The 17228-nt window shown below is 55.6% G+C and overlaps 1 protein-coding gene across 3 annotated transcripts in view; it reads left to right on the top strand.

Moving 5' to 3' along the window:
• Nucleotides 1-17228, top strand: part of SMAD3 (SMAD family member 3) — a 111728-nt gene that overhangs the window by 82236 nt on the left and 12264 nt on the right. For 2 of the 3 annotated variants that reach the window (XM_081831294.1, XM_081831293.1), the window contains exons 2-5: nt 7951-8144; nt 8323-8454; nt 9807-9881; nt 12635-12685. In XM_081831294.1, coding sequence (XP_081687420.1) covers nt 7951-8144; nt 8323-8454; nt 9807-9881; nt 12635-12685 — 452 coding nt within the window. Of the gene's footprint in view, nt 1-7950; nt 8145-8322; nt 8455-8490; nt 8871-9806; nt 9882-12634; nt 12686-17228 lie in introns of those variants that run through there. The other variant, XM_081831295.1, reaches the window with a different exon arrangement.

The raw sequence follows: 17228 nt of genomic DNA on the forward strand, positions 1-17228 counted from the left end.
AGGAGCTAGAAAGGTCAGTATTGTGTGTGTTAAATAAAATCGGTTTCGACCAAAATAGGATAGCGTTAACGAATTTCCTTTTTATTCACTTCTTCGGCTCCTGCCTGGCCTGTGGGAGGTGTTCGGTCAGTATTTGCTGGTTGGTAAGAGGTCTGTTTCCCCGATAGGCATGCAGCGTGGGACAGCAGAAAAAGCCCTGTTTACCCTCCCTTCTCTCTACTTCTCAGTGCTGGCCTGGGTTTGAATCCCGGGCCCGCCTTGCGCAGTTATAGGACTTGGGCAAGCCCCTTCGGTTCTGAGCTAGGTGGAGGCAGGGTAGACTAGGGTGTTGCCATATTTTGTATTCTCACGTTTACTTCACTGGCTCATGGCTCATGCTGAATAGATCTTGGCGTGTTTCTGGAACTTACATGCTCTGCTCCCAGTCTTCTGCCGGACCCCCGTGTCCAAATCCTCCGGTACTTCATGCTGGCCCCCAGATGGCTGTCGGTCACAGATCACTGGTAATGGAGGATGTGAATGGCCTGTGGCAGGCGGTGGGCCCAGCCCCACCCCGTCGCCCGGGAGCGCTCTGGCCGGCTCTACCTTACTGTCGGCTCTGGGCTCTGGCATGTCCACATCCTTGGCTGTGGCTCCCGCCACCATTTTGGGACACTTCACGGGTCCCACTTGGAGCCAATGGGAGGAAACCTAATTTCCTGCCGCAGGAAATGGTTCGGTTGGTGAAGAATATATTTAAGGATTAAATCTCTGTCAGAGGAGCTGGAGAGGGTTGCTGGAGAAAGACTTGGAGGTCTCTCATCAGGAAGCCATTGGGTGTGGGAAGAGATCTCCATCATAAACGGGGAGGAGGCCCAGAGGCCTGTTCCTGGGACTGTGCTGTCAGCCCCAGCCACTGATTTTGGGCTACAAGGAAGGGCTGGGTCAGGGAGCAGAGCAGGCCATAAATAGACCCTCTTCTGCAACAGAGCATGTTCATGGTAACATCGGCTCAGAATTAAGACCTGTTTATTGGGTTTACTTCACATGGGCCCGGTGCCCTGTGAGCTTAGGAGGGTGTGTACTGGACACATCAGCTAAATTAGATCCAGCGGCTGAAACTCCTGATTCCCTGTTCCGACTGTGGTAAGCATCGGTGAGGATTTCGAGTGGGACGGAGGGAGGGAATGAGGGAGAAGGAACATCGCCAGGGCTGGCTCCGGGCAGCCCAGACTCTGAACCAAGAGGAGTAGCTGCCGATGCACGAGAAGTGGTGAATGGCCCCGAAGCAGGGGCATGGACCAGATGACTTGTGGAAAATCCTGCCAAGCCAGGCTGGTGGTCACGTGCTCGTGGGCTGGAGAGCGTGACCGCCTCCCTGCCATCGGGGCCCAGCCTGGCAGCCGAGAAGGCTAGTCTCTAGCGGCAGCCCGATGCAGACTGCTGTGCGATCCAGGCGAGGAGCCTGGCGTCTTGGACATACTGCTGTACTGTCCTCACAAGCCTTGGGAGGGGGCTGGTGTTTCTGTGCACCCTGCTTTGCCAGGCGCTGTCCTGGTGATGGAGGAAATGATGAGCCATAAATAATAGTTGACAGCAGGACACATTGACTGTTTCTAACTCTGCCAAAGGCTTTCTGCACCGAGGATCCACGGGTCTTTCCAGCAATCGAATGAAGGGGCTTACATTTCAGATGGTAAAAAATGAAGACCAAGACCTGAGGCAATTTGATGAAGTTTATACAGTTCTCGAGCACGGTCAGTCTTTGAATCCAGGTTTATCCGAGTCCAAAGCCCCAAAGCTCTTGCCTTTTTTTTTTTTTTTTTTTTGAATAATGGTGTAATCAACATACAACAAACTGCTATTTAAAGTGAACAGTTTGAGAAACGTTGCCATCTGTCTACACCCGCGAAGCCACCCAGGCTGTGGAAATAGTCTACATAGCCTTTAACTCCTAATCTGCCCCCCGCCAGTCCTTCACCCCACCCCCAGGCAGCCACTGATCTGCTTTCTGCCACTCTAGAGGTGTTTGCCTTTTTCCTTTAAGTTACTCCGTAATGTGACAGAAACAGAATCCTGTCTGACTTCTTTCTCTCGGCGTAACTGTTTTTAGATTCGTCCATGTTGTGTCTATCGATAGGTCATTCGTTTTTACTGCTGAGTAGTGTTCCTTTGCGTGGATATATCCCAGTTGTCCATTCACCTGTTGAGAAACGGGGTAATTTCCAGTTCGGGGCTATTACTGGTAAAGCTGCTATGAACGTTCATACACAAGTCTTCTAATGGACAGATGCTTTCACTTCTCTTGGGGAAGCACCTAGTGGAATGGGTGGATCATCTGGGAGGTTTAGGTTTTGAACTCCCAAACTGTTTTTCCGAAGTAGTTATACTATTACATGTGCCCACCAGCAACGTCTGAAGTTTGAGGCACTCCCTGCCCTCACCAGAGTGTGGCACGGTCCTTAATTGTAGCCGTCCGAGCAATTATGAAGTGGTGTCTCATCGTGGTTTCAATTTGCACGTCCCTAATGACTAGTGGTGTCGAGCATCACTTCATGTGCCTCATTTACCATTTTTATATCTTTTTGTGGCACGTCTGTTCAAATCCTTTACCTGTTTTTTTGTTTTTGTTTTTATAGTTGGGTTGTTTGTTTTCTTAATATTGAGTTTTCGGGGTTCTTGATATATTCCAGAAGCAGGTCCTTTATCAGATGGAGGCTTTGCAGATATTTTCTCCCAACCTGTGGCTTTTTATTCTCTCAACGATGTTATTCAAAGACGAGGAGCTTACATTTTGATGAAAGTCCAGTTGGTCAACTTTCTTGTTTAGCAGAATGTGTTTCTGATGTCGCGGTATCTCAGCCACGTGTTCCCAGCCCAAGGCCACAAAGATTCCTTCCTATAGTTGTAGTTTCAGGCTCTGTATTAGGACCCATTTCCATTAATTTTTGTATAGGGTGCAAGGTGTAGGTTGAACGTCATTTGTCTTGCATATGGATATCCGGTCGTCCTGGCACTGTTGTTGAACAGACAATCCTCTCTCTACTAAACTGTCTTTGGTCCTTTGTTGAACATCAGCTGTCCTTATACACGTGACTATTTCTGGGCTCCGTTAGGCTCCATTGGTATGTTTCTCAGTGGTTTTGCCGTTACCACACTGCCTTGGTTACTGGGCTTCCCTTGATTTTTAAAAACTTAATTGATAGATCATGTATATAGTTGAAAACCTCCGGTCTCTCTAGAATTTTTAACTTATTATATATTATCTATGTATTATTATTATTTTATTTCCAAGAGGTTTTTCTGGGTTTTTGTTTTTGAGAAGTGGAGAGAGAGGGCGGGGTGGGGGGGAGGGGCAAAGGGAGAGTGAGAAACCCATCAGACGGGGCTGGATCCCACAACCTATGAGATCATGACCTGAGCCGAAATCAGGAGTAACACGCTTAACCAACTGAGCCACCCAGGCGCCCCTTTAAGTGTTTTTTTTATAATAGTTTGTAAATGTTCCAGTTTTAGGATTGCAATATCTTGTCTCCCTGAGAGTAGTTTTTGTTTCATTTTGTTTGAAAGTTTCTCTGCTCCTTGCATTGTCTGAGACTTCCTTTTTCTCCCCCACTTATTTCTGTCCCTGTGCCTTCCACTAGAGGCTTTCTTTAAATGGCTGAGGATTCTGGCTGTGCATTCATATTTACAAGTGAAGCCGTAAAAAGCAGACTGAATGCTCTGTGTTTGGCATTGGCAGGTGAGCCTTCCTGCAGGGTGAGCTGGCAGGGACAGGGCCCTTTTGCTGGGGGTTCCCCAAATGTCAGTACTGCGTGTCTTATGGGCTGGGCTGTTTAATTTCTCCAGTGGGTGGGGGTGGGGGGCACGTGCCTGCCTGTCACTGTCCTGGGTACTGAGTGAGCAAGAGATGGTTCACGACATCCTGTTTCCAGCCCTCGCCTGACCCTAGCTGTGCCCTCGTGGTCCCATCCAGAGCCCTGCTCTCCGGCTCATTTTCTGCAGAGAGCAGACCTGTCTCAGGACGGGGGAGGTCCTGTTTGAGGGGCTCAGGGAGGAAAGCTGATCTGACTGTCTCTTCCATAGACTTTCAACCCATCCTCCAATTTTCGGTCTCATCTTGAGAAGTGCATGGTGCCTCCAATTCCTGAGTCTTTCCCAGGTTCTGAGGCACAAATGGAATCAGTTTTGTTGGCTTCCTTTGATAGGTGGTTTGGTTTCTGCTCAGTCCACTCTGAAGTCTGTTCCCATTTGGCCACCTTTCCATGTTTGTCTGTGCACTTCTCCTACTTGTTATCTTGGGCAGGACAGAGATAGACGCATCCTTTCAGTTTGTTGTATTTGATGGAAGGACATTTCTTTCCCTCCCTCCTCCCCTCCCTCCTCCTCTCCCTCCGCCTTCATCTGTTCCTCACCCCTCCCTTTCTCCTCTCTTTCTTCCCTCCACTACCTTCTTCTACCCACTCCCATATCCCCTCCCCTTTACTCTCTTTCCTCCTTTCTCCCCCTACCATCCTCTCTGCCTGGAACCTTCTGTGCCATAATTCTTCGGGGAGACAGCCAAGCACTTTATCCTCGAGAGGACACAGCCCATGAAATGCAGAAAGGAATGGATGAGGAATTGGCAAACTGAAGTTCTTAGCCTACAGATGCAATACACCTGTCCTCCTCTGCCACCTCGATGTCCCTTCCCATCCCTCACCTGCAGAAACCCGTAGTGACCCCATCACAGCCCACCCCACGCGCAGACCTTGGCCCCGTCACCTGTATCGTGTCAGAGCTGCACGTCTGCGTGGCCGTCCCACGTCTGCCCACTCCATGTCCTTTACCCCCTCGCAGGTGTCTGAGCAGGTGTGAGGTCTTGGGTCCACTCCAATCTCTGTGGAGTGAGGTCCGGCTCGAGTGTCCTGGTTCTGGGGGTTTCCAATATTGGGGCGGTGTGTGAGGGTCCCTCCTCATCAGGAGCGCCCAGAGCATCCTGTCCCCTCCCCCCTTCCCTTCCTAAAGGCTCCAGCCCGGTACAGAGTTGTCAGGAGCTCGGCCTTGTACTCACTCTCTTGGGCCATCTGCCCCGTGGAAACTGAGACCCTTCCCTTGTGTTGTGCTCCACCACCCCCACTCTTGCCCTCCATTATTGTTATTTTTAAAACAAGAAGGTCACCCCCTTCGATCAGCCAGGTGGGGGGGGTGAGGGGCCCCCTCCATGGCCCCAGCCCTCCCTCATTGCCCACCTGAGCCTTTCTCCAGGGCCTCCCCCTAAAGAGGCCACCACAGTGTCCAGCTGGCTCTCAGCTGTGGCTTTCTTCAAACACTGAAGAGTGACTGTGGCTGCGGTCCTCATCTGCAGGCACTGGGTGGCTTTGCAAGAGAATGGGAGCAGCTGAGTAATCCTGTCCCCACTCATGCCTTCCCACCCTCCCTTTCTCTCCTCCTCAGCCCCATAACTGACCCCATTGACCCAGGACTGCTGTCATGTGGAGTAAAAACACTCGCTGGGTGGTGCTTCACAAAGCGCTTCCAGTGGGCACTGAGCTGGGGGTGGGGGGGGCGGGGCGGGAGATGTTTGCATTTTCCAGATGAAGGAGCTGAGGGTCCCAGAGACCTCATGACTTGCCCAGGGTCTCCCAGCTGGGAGAGGAGAACCCCTTGTTGACCCCAGGCCGAATGAGTCCATATCCTGTAGTCCTCCTCCTCTGCCTGGGGCGGGGGGGGGGGGGGGAGCGGTGGGGAGGTGGGGAGGGCGAGTCCCAGGCTGTCCTCTCTTGCCCTGCCTGGTAATTACTGTTTTTTGGCTGGAGGGGTTCCTTGGTTCGGGGCCCCATGGGAGGGAAGTAATTACATCCTTTGAGAGGCCCTTCATCAGCAGCTCCCTGTCAATCCCTGTAACTAAGTCTTGCTCTGACCTTTGTCCCTTCCCCATTCTCAGGCCAGGGCCTTAGAGAGTTTGATTGGATTTCTGTTTCTTTCTCTTCTGTTGGTGCTTCTGGCTGCATCTGGCTAGGCCCTCCCACACAGAGGGCCCATCAGTTCTGTTTGTTCAGGCGGATGGGTGCCCTCCTGGGTGGGGGCTGAGGGGAGGGAGAGCTTGTAAATGCTTCTCCACTGGCCCCACCCAGCTATTAAGGGAAAAGTGGCACCCACTGACCGGTGGGATCCTAACCTGGGCCTTCTTGTAGGGAGAGTCGTCCTGCCCTTGTGTACCTCCGTGTTCGTGTGCACCTCCGCTCGCTGTCCACCCCCACGGTCCCCGGTCTTGGCCGGGCTGCCGAGATTCTCACGGGGGCTGTCTCGCGCACGCACACATGCGCACACACTCAGCTGAACGTCTCAGGGATTCCCTATGGCTTTTAGGAAAAAGGCAGAACCTTTTATCATGGCTCCCAAGGCCCTGCAGAGTCAGCCCTGCCCGCTCCCCTCCCTCATCTCATACCCAGTTTTCTCCCTCTCTCCTCCCCAGTCACTCTGGCCTTCCTTCTGTTCTTCTTCCTTACCATATTTTCCACCATTCACAGGGCCTTTGCACATGACCTTCCCCCTATGTGGAATGCCCTTCTCCCATGCGCCTTTGCCTGGTTAGTTCTTACTTGTCCTTTAGACTCTCAGGCCAACCAACACCACCTCAGATGCACCCTGTCCAGCCCTTCAGTAAAGCAAGGTCCCCGGCGTCACGTGGCTCCCTGCACTTTTCCTTCAGAATACTTGCATAGTTTGTGATGATGATTTTATTAATATTGGTCTTGTCCGTTGGACTGGAAGCTCCATGGGAGCAGGGACCACTCTTGGTCTGTTTGACTATGACATCTCTTCCCTCCCCACTGTGTCCCTTGTGCCACACATAGTAGGAGCTCATAAAAGATTTGTTAAATAAAGAACTGTGTGCACAGGATATCCTCCCCTGTCTGACACTGGACGTCGTCTTCATAAGCCTCCCACCTCCCTGTCTTACTCTTGGCTGGGAGTACACCTGCCACTCCTGAGCTCCCAGGGGTCAGGCCCAGTACCACCCCTCTGCCTTTCTTGTCATGCACATCACCTGGGGGGTTTATAAAGAGGAAGATTCTGATTTAGTAGGTTGGGGAAGCCTCGGAGACTCTTCCTTTTTAACAAACCTCCGTGGCCCCGTGCTGCTGGTCAGGGACCACACTTTGGCCTGGCCTGAGAGGTGGGGGCACCAAGTCACCACAGAAGACATTGTTTGCCCAGGAACAGGGCCCTGTCCTTGGCTGTGGTGTTTGGTCCAGCCAGGCTGGGGACAGTTGCAGAACTCAGCCTGGTGTAGAGTCGGAAGCTCTGTTCCTACTCAGCTCTGGCATCAGCCCTCAGGCCTTGGCTCTAGCTAGGGGCGCGCTGTGGATGGTGATACCTGAGTGCCACGCTCCGCCTGAAAGAGATTCCTACGAGGTTGGCACTGTAGGCTCTTACCATTTACAAGCCCTTCAGTTGCCCTCTTTCCCTCCCTGCCTTGTCACAGATACCAACAAAAAGGGAGAGAGGTTCTTCCTGTTTTCTCATGGGGGGGGCTGAGTGTTGGGAGGGGATAGATGCGACTGCGCTTTGTCACTTCACAGCATCACTGTGGTCCTCACGCACGCACATACCCCAGGAACTCATTTCCTTGCTCAGCCCTGAGCCCCTCTGCCCGTGGGCCTGCTCAGAGCATGAATCAAGTGCCATTCCCTTCATATGGAGGGCGGAGGGCTGGAGAACTCACCCCAGGGCCTGGTGCAGTCAGGGTCTACACTGCCAGCCCGGGGAGGCCCTCGGCCTTCCTTGGTGGGCCTCTGTGATCCTCTCCTGGGACCCCTGCCAGCCCTAACAGGATTCTCTGATGCCCAGGCCCTGTGCGGCTCAGAGAAACGAGGGGTGGGGCGAGGGCTCGCTGAGGCTGTGCCTGCAAGCTCGCCCGTCTGGGGGAGAACCCAAGCCAAATCCACTGCCTTGTTCCTCTCCACCCCTCCCCCGTCCGGACAGGTCCCTGGATGGCCGCCTGCAGGTGTCCCATCGCAAGGGGCTCCCCCATGTCATCTACTGCCGCCTGTGGCGATGGCCCGACCTACACAGCCACCATGAGCTGCGGGCCATGGAGCTGTGTGAGTTCGCCTTCAACATGAAGAAGGACGAGGTCTGCGTGAATCCCTACCACTACCAGAGGGTAGAGACCCCAGGTAGGCGCCGCCTGTCCCGGGCTCCGCAGCTACCTGCCCGTCCTCTCCTTCCCCTTCCCGGGGCTGGGGGTGTGCGGGGGCGGGGGTTGGGTCCGCCTTGCATGCGTGCCGGCGGCGCTTGGAGGGCTTGGGTGCCAGCCCGGCCTTGACACTGACCCGCCTCTGCTCTTCTGGACAGTTCTACCTCCTGTGCTGGTCCCACGCCACACAGAGATCCCGGCCGAGTTCCCCCCGCTGGACGACTACAGCCATTCCATCCCCGAGAACACTAACTTCCCCGCGGGCATCGAGCCCCAGAGCAATATTCCAGGTAGGCGCGGGGGGGCGGGGGGGGCGGGGGGGGCGGGCGTGCAGGCCTCCGGGAGGCCCCGACACCGGTCCCCCCGCGGCTCTCCTGGCCCCCCTCGGGCCCGTCCCCCCTCCGCACACAGCGCTGGCCCGAGGGCCCCTGACTCAGAACCGCACCCCCGTTGGGAGAGGACCCGTGGCCTTGGCTCCCCGCTCACTAATGATGCTTTTCTTGGCACGGAGGAGCGGCGGCGTGACCCTTCCGCCCGGGCTCGGTGCAGTCATTTATTTTGGAAGCGGAAATTGCAGCGCTGTGTTTCTCTCACCGCCCTCGCGGCCGAGGCTGGAGTTTGGGCAGGATCCCCCGACGGTCTGGGGGCCTGCAGAGCCGTGGGGGAGCCAAGGGCCGGGCAGCCAGTGCGGAGAACCGGCCCCTAAGTAAGTAAGCCTGGTTGGGGGGTGGGCTGCAGCCTGGGTGGGAGCTGAGGCCCTCGTGGAGTTTTTCCTGCACGGGGGGAGAAAGTGGGCTCAGCCGTCAGAGTGCAAATGCTTTTAGAAGCCCCTCATTTACATGCAAATAATGTGTGAATCACCAGCAGTGGGGCGTCCAGGAAAACTGCTTGGCGGCGCTTGGGCTGGTCCCAGTGGCAGGAATGCTGCCGCCTGTCTTTCCGAGAGTGCTCTGAGCTGGATGAGCCTCTCACCCTGAGTGAATTCGCCCGTGCTTGAGGTTGACCACAGACCTGTGCGCAGGGGCAGAGCATTCAGAGAGCGCCCTTTACGGACCCAGCCTCTCCAGGCCCTTCACAGGTGGCGCTGGTCCCTGGGGGTAGGTCACTGTGTTCACTGAGCAAACCTTAGAGAGCTAAGTCACCGTCTGGGGTCATTCAGAGAAATAGATCACAGTTATTGCTGTCATTGAACTTGCAGCCCCCTGCGGAAGCCAGGACGTCGCCTAAAGGGACGACAAAGAACAAGGTGTCCGAGCAGGGGTAGATAGCAGAGCCAAAGGGCAGCATGAAGGAGCTGCCCTTGGGAGGACAGAGATGGGCAAGGGTGAGGCAAGTCCACGGCCTCCTTGGAGGGGGGTGGGCTTACACCTGACCTTCCAGGGTGAGGAGCAGTTAGCCTGGCAGAGGCTCTAGGAACGGGCATGTCAGTCTGGGCCGTGTGAACAGAGGTGGTCGCCATCCAGCCGAGGAGCCGGGGGTCGGAGGGCATGGGGACCACTGGATCCAGGAGCCAGTGCCATTGCTCTGCGGCCCAGAGTTCCTCCAGCACCTGACGCTGGCGTGGACGTGTGATGCGTGCAGCAGGGTCTCCGAGCCAAACCGTGGAGGCCGTTTAATGAACCGCCTTCCTTCTGATTCCCAGAAACCCCACCCCCTGGCTACCTGAGTGAAGATGGAGAGACCAGTGACCACCAGATGAACCACAGCATGGATGCAGGTCAGAGGCTTAATCTTAACCGAGCGCCTGCCTTCCCTCTATCCATCCCTCCATCCCATTTATAGAGCAGCCCCCACGTGCCCGGCGCTGTGCCAGGCGCTGGGGACAGAGGAGGAGCCTGAGCTGCTCCCAGTTGGGGAGGGAGACAACTGGCAGTTATATGCCCTGACGGAGGACACACACCCCCCCATGCCATCGGGCACAAGGGAGGGCCGCCTGGGGAGGAGGTGTTGGGGTGGAGAAGCGCCTCACAGTGTAGGTGTCCCTTGAGTCTTGGAGATGGGTAGGTGTTGGCCAAGCCATCGGGGCAGGCAAAAGGTATGCCAGGCAGAGTCATGGGGCTCGTGGGCAGGACAGCCCGGTGCCTCCTGGGGACGGTGTGGCTGGAGAGTGTGGAGAGGCAGGAAGACCCTCATTCGGGGCTTCCGGTGTGGCCGGGAACCCCCGCAGGCTTTAAGCAGGGTCTGTCCCCCTTGGGGGATGCTGCTGGCAGTCGGCTGGTGGGTGGGCTCGATCCCCCGAGCCCGGTCAGGAGAGCCCGCATGGAGGCAGGGTCTTTGCCGGGGGAGGCTGTGCAGCATCTTTTTGTGTGTAGTGACCAAACGTGATCGATGTATTCCTGCCATGAGGGACCCAGCCCCGTTGTCTCCAGCCCCGTCTCCAGCCCCATCTCCAGATGTTCCCACGTCATTTGTCTTGGGACCAAATTGGCTCCAAACCAGCGGCTGCTTGAATTGAACCCCAGCTGCCACATAGAATGTGCACTCGTTGTGTGTGGTTCGGGGGGAGGAGGAGGAGGAGGAGGGAACTGAGCAGATGTTCCGTCCCGATGAGAGCGGGCATGCCTGGTCCACACGGCGCCCTGCATGAGGCAGAGCCACGCACCCTGGCACACAGCCCAGAAGAGGTTGTGCAGCTCCTGCAAGAAGCCCGAAGGAGACTTGCCCGTTCACTGTAGACCTAGCTGCTTGATACCCAGCCTGGGCGTCGTGGCACGTGGGGGTGAGCACACACACACACCTCCTCCCCCCCCCCCCGCGAGGGGCGGACGGTGCGAACCCAGCTGGAATGCATCGAAGGCCTCCCTGTGTTCGATGCCAAGTGGCCGGGGCAGGCCTGCAACTCTGCAGCTCTGAACGCCGGTGTGGGACGCAGGGTGGCCGAGCAGCATCTCCCCAGATGCTGCCTGGCTTCTCGTTCCTTTCTCTCCCCTCCTTGCTGTTCTTCCTGTTCATGGACCCATTACTGTTGTCAAAGAAAACACACCAAAGGAGAGGGTCCGAGTACTGAATGAGCAGCCAGCCCCCTGTCCCCCTCGGCTCTCGTTTCTCGCTCCCTCCCCGCTCTCCTTTCTGCCCCCATTCTCTCTGTCCCCTCTTCTTTCTTCCTCTCCCCCCATCAGCGCATTTGTGAGGCCCTGTTGGGGCCGTCAGTGATCTGTCAGAGGTGGACATTGGGCTTTAGGGACCCCCCAGCCAGTGGGTGGGTGGGTGGGGTCTCCTGCTTCTCCTCTGTTCTTGACTCAAAATTGTCCACTGGGAAACCAATCGAGTTGCTGTCTTGGCAGCTGAGATGTGACAGTGTCCTAGCTGGGGTCCAGCCCTGTGGCTCCCCTAACGTGCCTACCCCAGATGGGCTGCCACAAAACAGGAAACGAGCATTTATTGAGTGCCTGCTGTGTGTGGTCATCATGTAGCCATTTGTAGACGCAGGACCCCCCTTCACGTCTCCAAATCACACAGTGGAGGGTATTATCCCATTTACACCTAAAGGGGGGAAAGATATCAAGGCTCAAAGAGGTTAAACCACTTTGCTAAAACCCCACAGCTGATACGTTGGGAGCATGCCTGGACTCCAGGGCCAATTTGGAAGCTCTGCCTCTTCCAAGACTCTTCCATATCCCCTGATGGATTGGGTTCAGGAGGAGGAAAAGCAGCCCATGGCTCATCCCTCCCCCTCAAGGAGGTTACAGCTGAGTTGGGGAGCAGGAACAGACCGCCCTTAACAGCTCAGGGCACCTGTGCGGGCGGACTGGCGGGTCAGGGGAGAGCGCCCCCCACGGGGCTGTTCCTGAGTCACTGACCCGCCAGGCCTCTGGGTGCGGGACGGAGGGATGAGCCAAGTTGCTCTGCGGAGAGGCGCCGCTTGGTATTTCTGAAGGCTGATGCCAGGTGGTTTTCTCTTCTCTGGGAGCGAGGGGTGGAGAGAAGTAGCAGGGCAGGAAGCTTTGGGTAGGTTTGGACATTTTCCCACGGCAGTGTCATGCCTCACGTCAGATGTCGGTCTGGTTGCAGAGTTGTGGGATTTCTGAGGCAGCTTGCTGAGTTTCCTGAGACCCGGGGAAGGGGCTAGATTTGGGATGGGCAGGAGGGCGCAGCTTCGCTGCTGGGGCCTTTGAGCAAGATTGGGGAGCGAGCCTTCCCTGCCTGTCTCGTTTTCCTGGGGGCATAACTGCCAGGGAGGTCTGTGCCCTGTGCTGCGGGCTTGGTCAGGACCCTCACGCCATCAAGTCCTGGGAGAGACCTCTGAGGTTATCCGATTATCCGTTTGTGCCACAGGTAAAGATGGAGACCCAGGGATGGAAAGTCGAGCAAGGACCACGGGGTCAGGGCTCCTCCTGGGCCTTGGAGGCTCACCCCAGGGTTATCTTCCTGCTCCACTGAGCTGCCCCATCTTGATGTAGGCGTTCAGGAATTTGGCTCTCCAAGCCAAGAATGTTCTGTTAGTTCTCACGATTGTGTCTCTCCTCGCAGGTTCTCCAAACCTGTCCCCGAATCCGATGTCCCCAGCACACAATAATTTGGGTAAGTAGCTCCTCATCCATGGGACTGTCACCCCCTCTAGCTGCAGCCTTGGCTGGTGGCCGGTGTGGGGAGGGGGCCCTGACAGCGAGGCTCTCCCTGCACCCCCCCCTCCATCAGCTGAGCTCAGCCCATCAGGTTTCTGGTTACAGTGATTTTGGGGTCACCCACAGAACAGGGTAGCCTGAGAGCAGAGGTGGCAGGAAAAAGACGACCATGTGCCGGGTTTGTATTTCCTCTGGGTGGCAGTCAGACGTGAGTGAATGAAAATCCCCCAAACCTCGTGCTCAGGAGCCGAGAAGCTGTGGTCAGCCAAGCATCCGTGTGTGGTCTGATGCAAACCACGGACAGCAGTGCGGACTCCAGCCCCCGGACTTCTGTTGCCTGGTTTCAAGAGACACTTTGGATTTTATCTGAGTATTTCATCTTATAATTACGTACTTTTTAATTTTACTTATTTTTTTAAAGCTTGGTTTTTAAAAGATTTTATTTATTTGTCAGACAGAATGAGAGAGAAAGAGAGCACAAGCAGGGGGAGGGACAGAGGGAGAAGCAGGCTCCGCACTGAGCAGGGAGCCCGATGCGGGGCTCGATCCCAGGACCCTGGGATCGTGACCTGAGCCGAAGGCAGATCCTTACCTGGCTTAGCCGCCCAGGCATCCCATGTACCTTTTCTTCGACACAGCAAGATACAAGGAAATCAGGGGGGAAAAGCGCAATTGCCATCATCCCCCCACCCTCCCACGCTGGTTTTGTTTTGTTATGGTCCTTCTGATGCTTGTGGATTCGGCCTGTGTATTTGTGCCTGGCCAGTGACCATCACAGTGTCCATTTTTTTTTTTCATTCTTTCTGCTATTTTGTAAACGCATTTCCGTGTTTAAATGCCTCCTCTATCATCTTGCCTTGTCTCGTGAGGTGTTGGAGCTCATTTCTGTGGCTTCTGGGCTCCAGGAGCGCCCCTCAGCTCCGGCGTGGAGCCTGCTGAAGGGCTCAGGACAAATGAAACATCCACTCTGTTTTTATTGAGGGGATTTTTTTTTTTTTTTTTTTTAATGTGTTGGTCTGGTGGTTTTGGGAAAATGTGAGTTTGATTTCCATTTGGGCCTTGACTGCTGGGGTTTGATTTGTGGCTCAGGAAGAGAAAGAGTTAATATCCAAGTTCGGTGAATCAGGGGATGGCGGTTGGTCTGGCTTTTATTCCAGTTGCTTCCAGTCCTTGACTGATAGCATCAGGATGAAGAAAAGCATTTAGAACATCGGGAGATGCCTGAAACCCCTTTCATACAGGCTGACAAGTGGGCAGTGTGAAATGTGACTTTGGGTGAATCTGTTCTAACATCTTTGTAAAATAATATCACTGTGGGTGTTGGGCTTTGCAGAGGGAAGGTCACATTCCTGATGTGAAAGGACCGACTGAGTTATTAAAAACAAACTCTGAAGGCTAGAAGCTGTGTTAACACTTGAGAAATGAAAGGCCAGGACTGTGAACTCGTCTCTGGGTTTCCAGCTTTCAAGGTTAGCTGGTTTGAATTTCATTTGGGGGCCGTTTTACTCCCCCCGCCCCTTGGCCAAGGCAGCCCAGTGAGTGCACAGACTCCGGGGCAGGCCCCTGCCTTGGAAGCCATGCTGCCTGACTCAGTGGTTCGAAATGAAAGTTGTCCCAGGTGGCAGCTTGCTGGGAATTCCCTTCTAGATTGTGTGGACCAGGACAACAGCATGGTTTTTGAACTTGCACCTGGGGCAGGGGTGTCCCATTGACTCAGTTCTCCCTCCCTGCTGCCCCATTCCTCAGGCCCCTTGTCTGAGGGCTGAGAATGCTTAGGTCATTTCTCCAAAGGAAGGAATAGCTCCTGAGCCTGGGGGGCAGAGAGTGGGTGCCAGTCTGTGGGAACACCTGAATGGGGGGGACGAGTCAGCTGATGAGTCGGGCGGGACTCGCGGTGAGACATCAGTGCTTCCTCTCTGCTTGCGGGGCCCCTGCACCCCCCTCCACCTTCACCCCTTCAACACTGTTGGCTTCATCCCTACCCAGAAAATCTCAGACTCCTGGCATCCTCGCTGGAAGGGGATGGACGATGGTGATGAGGATGGCAAACATTTCTTGACAACTTAGTGCTGTTCGGAGCGCTTCATGCGTGTTAACCCAGGGTTCATAACCGCTGCGTAAGGTGGTGGTGGTATGATTTTTCACCTTCCTAATTAGGAAGCCAAGGAGCAGGCTGGTCACCTCACTCCTGCCAAGGAGCGCCATCAGTACATGGAGAAGCTTTGAACTCAGGCCTTCGGGTTCCAGAGCATGTGCTTATGTCTGCAGCAGGACATTGTCTTACTGCATCACGTAGACCAGCATCCCCGTCACCACCAGCTCCTCGGAACAAAGCTCTAGAAGGGTACTTACTGTCGTTGAGGGCCGTTCTCGGGTTGAAGAGCCTGGGTGGGAGCCCTGCCCGCCAGCTTGTCTCTTCCTTCCTCGTTGATGCCCCAGGACCTTCCTGCCAGTCCAGGTGGGGGGGTTCAAGGAGGAATCACAGACCCCGCCATCAAGATGCTATGGCTTGTGGGGGATCAATAAGGCAGGAGTAAACGTAATTACAAAACACGAGGTAGGTGCAATTGAAGTAGCCGGAGGGTCCAGAGGGGGCAATGGAGGCATCCCAGGCTGGCCGGTGTCCCTACGGAACTCATGCAGTCAGTCAGCTCTGCTGTGTTCCTAGTATGTACTGACGCTGGGGGTCCACGTGGGCATTCACGGTCTGATGGGAGTGGCGGGAGGGGTCTGTGTGTCCCCCCGCCCCCCCCGCCATGAGGCATTACACTAGGTGTCAAGGGGAATTATAGAGGCCAAGGAGGAAAGTGCCAGATCAGGCAGGAAGACCTCAGAGTCATGGTGACAGGTGTGAACTGGCCCCAGAAGGACAGGTGGGACACTGGGAGGCGGAGAAGGAGGGAAGGACACCGCAGGTAGAGGGAAGGGCAGGAAGGGAGGGTGAGCTCAGAGGACAGCCACTGTTGTGGTTGGTTGGGATGAGGGGGCAGATGAGGCTGACAAGGCTGTGGGGCACTGAGCCAAGAGCCCTGAATGCCACACTCTGTGATTCCCTTCTTGCCTGTGAATGAGGTCACCGGAGGAAGGGTGTTTGGTTGGTTCTCTGATGACAGCTTCATAAAGATTAACCTGGCCACTATATAGAAGTTGAAGTCTAGGGGAAATGGCTGGTGGCCAAACCCCAGCCCCCCCAAATTTCAAAAGAAAAACCCACCCTTAGAAAGCTGTTAAACTGCAGGAGACCAAGATGAATGCTTTGGAGCAATGCTGGGAGGGGCATTGAGAGAGGGCCACGGGCCTGAATCAGCAGGCACTTATTGACCAGCTTTAACTGGGAAGATGGTGAGGTAGGACATCCAGAAGCTGGGATGGCTCGGGTGGGAAGGTGGCAATGAGTTGCCGATGCCTAACTGTGTCCAGGAGGGACACCGGGGCCGGCCGTGCCGAACTGGAAGCCGTTAGCCTGTGGGCAGCCTTTCCCCAAGTGGGGTCAGGGAGACAGGGTTTTGTCATCGCCTGAGTTTGGAAAGCTTGTGCCGTAGCCCCCTGGGCACCCAGGGCACTCACGTGGTAAGGCCTCGGAGCAGTCCTGTAGAAGGGAGGCCCACGGGATTGAGCATTTGGCCTACGGATCTGAGCGCCGCTGAAACACTTTGCTCTTACAACCTGTCGACCGTCTGTAGGATCACACCCTGGAAATGCTGAAGTCCTGGGAGTGGATGAATTGGGAGAGGGAAACCCAGCTCGAGAAGGGAGAAGGGAGAAGGAAAGAAGTCCAGAGAGGGACTGAGGGGGCCCCCCTGGGAAGGAGGAGGTTGGGGAAGAGACCAAGGGTCAAGGGAGGGCTGGGCCCCGGCAGCCAGAGGGGGAGGGAGGCCAGTGCGCAGGTGGAACGAGAGGCTCTGAGGTGACGTCGGGAGTTCAGGGGCACCCTCGGAGCACTTGCGGGGAGAGGTGGGGGCTGAGGTCAGGCAGTGGTATGGGCAGGGCAAATAAAAGGCAAGATGATGGCAGAGGAGGATGGGGACATCTCAGGACATCGGATTATTTCCTGCAAAGAAATTATGCGGGAAGAGAGAAAACAGAGGACCTCTGGCTCGCTCCTCATTTCCTTCCCCCTCCAGGCAAGGGACTGGGGCTCCTGCCACTTATGGGGCGGGGCCCAGATGAGTGACTGCCTGCCAGCTCAGCCCCTTGTCAGACAGAGGGGGAGCCCCGGCAGCTCTGTCTTCCTTTTGGGGAAAGGGGTGTGAGCAGGTGACGTGTCTGCTAGATGAGTCACCTGGGCTTTCCTAAGCATTGAAGTCAAGGATTGGGCCAAATGGAGGGGAAGGAGGAGGGAAGTGGAAAAAGGATAAGGAGCTGGCTCTGCCAGTGAGTAAGTTGTTCTTGCTTTGGGGAGGGGCCTTGACCGAGGGAGAAGAGGTACCAGGGAGTGCTTGCAGTTGGATGAGGTGCTTCCGCTCCTGCTGGGAACGGGGGGGGGGGGGGGGGGGGGG

Source organism: Leptonychotes weddellii, chromosome 9, assembly GCF_054177405.1.
Source record: "Leptonychotes weddellii isolate Sample4059 chromosome 9, ASM5417740v2, whole genome shotgun sequence".
In the NCBI taxonomy this organism is placed as follows: domain Eukaryota; kingdom Metazoa; phylum Chordata; class Mammalia; order Carnivora; family Phocidae; genus Leptonychotes; species Leptonychotes weddellii.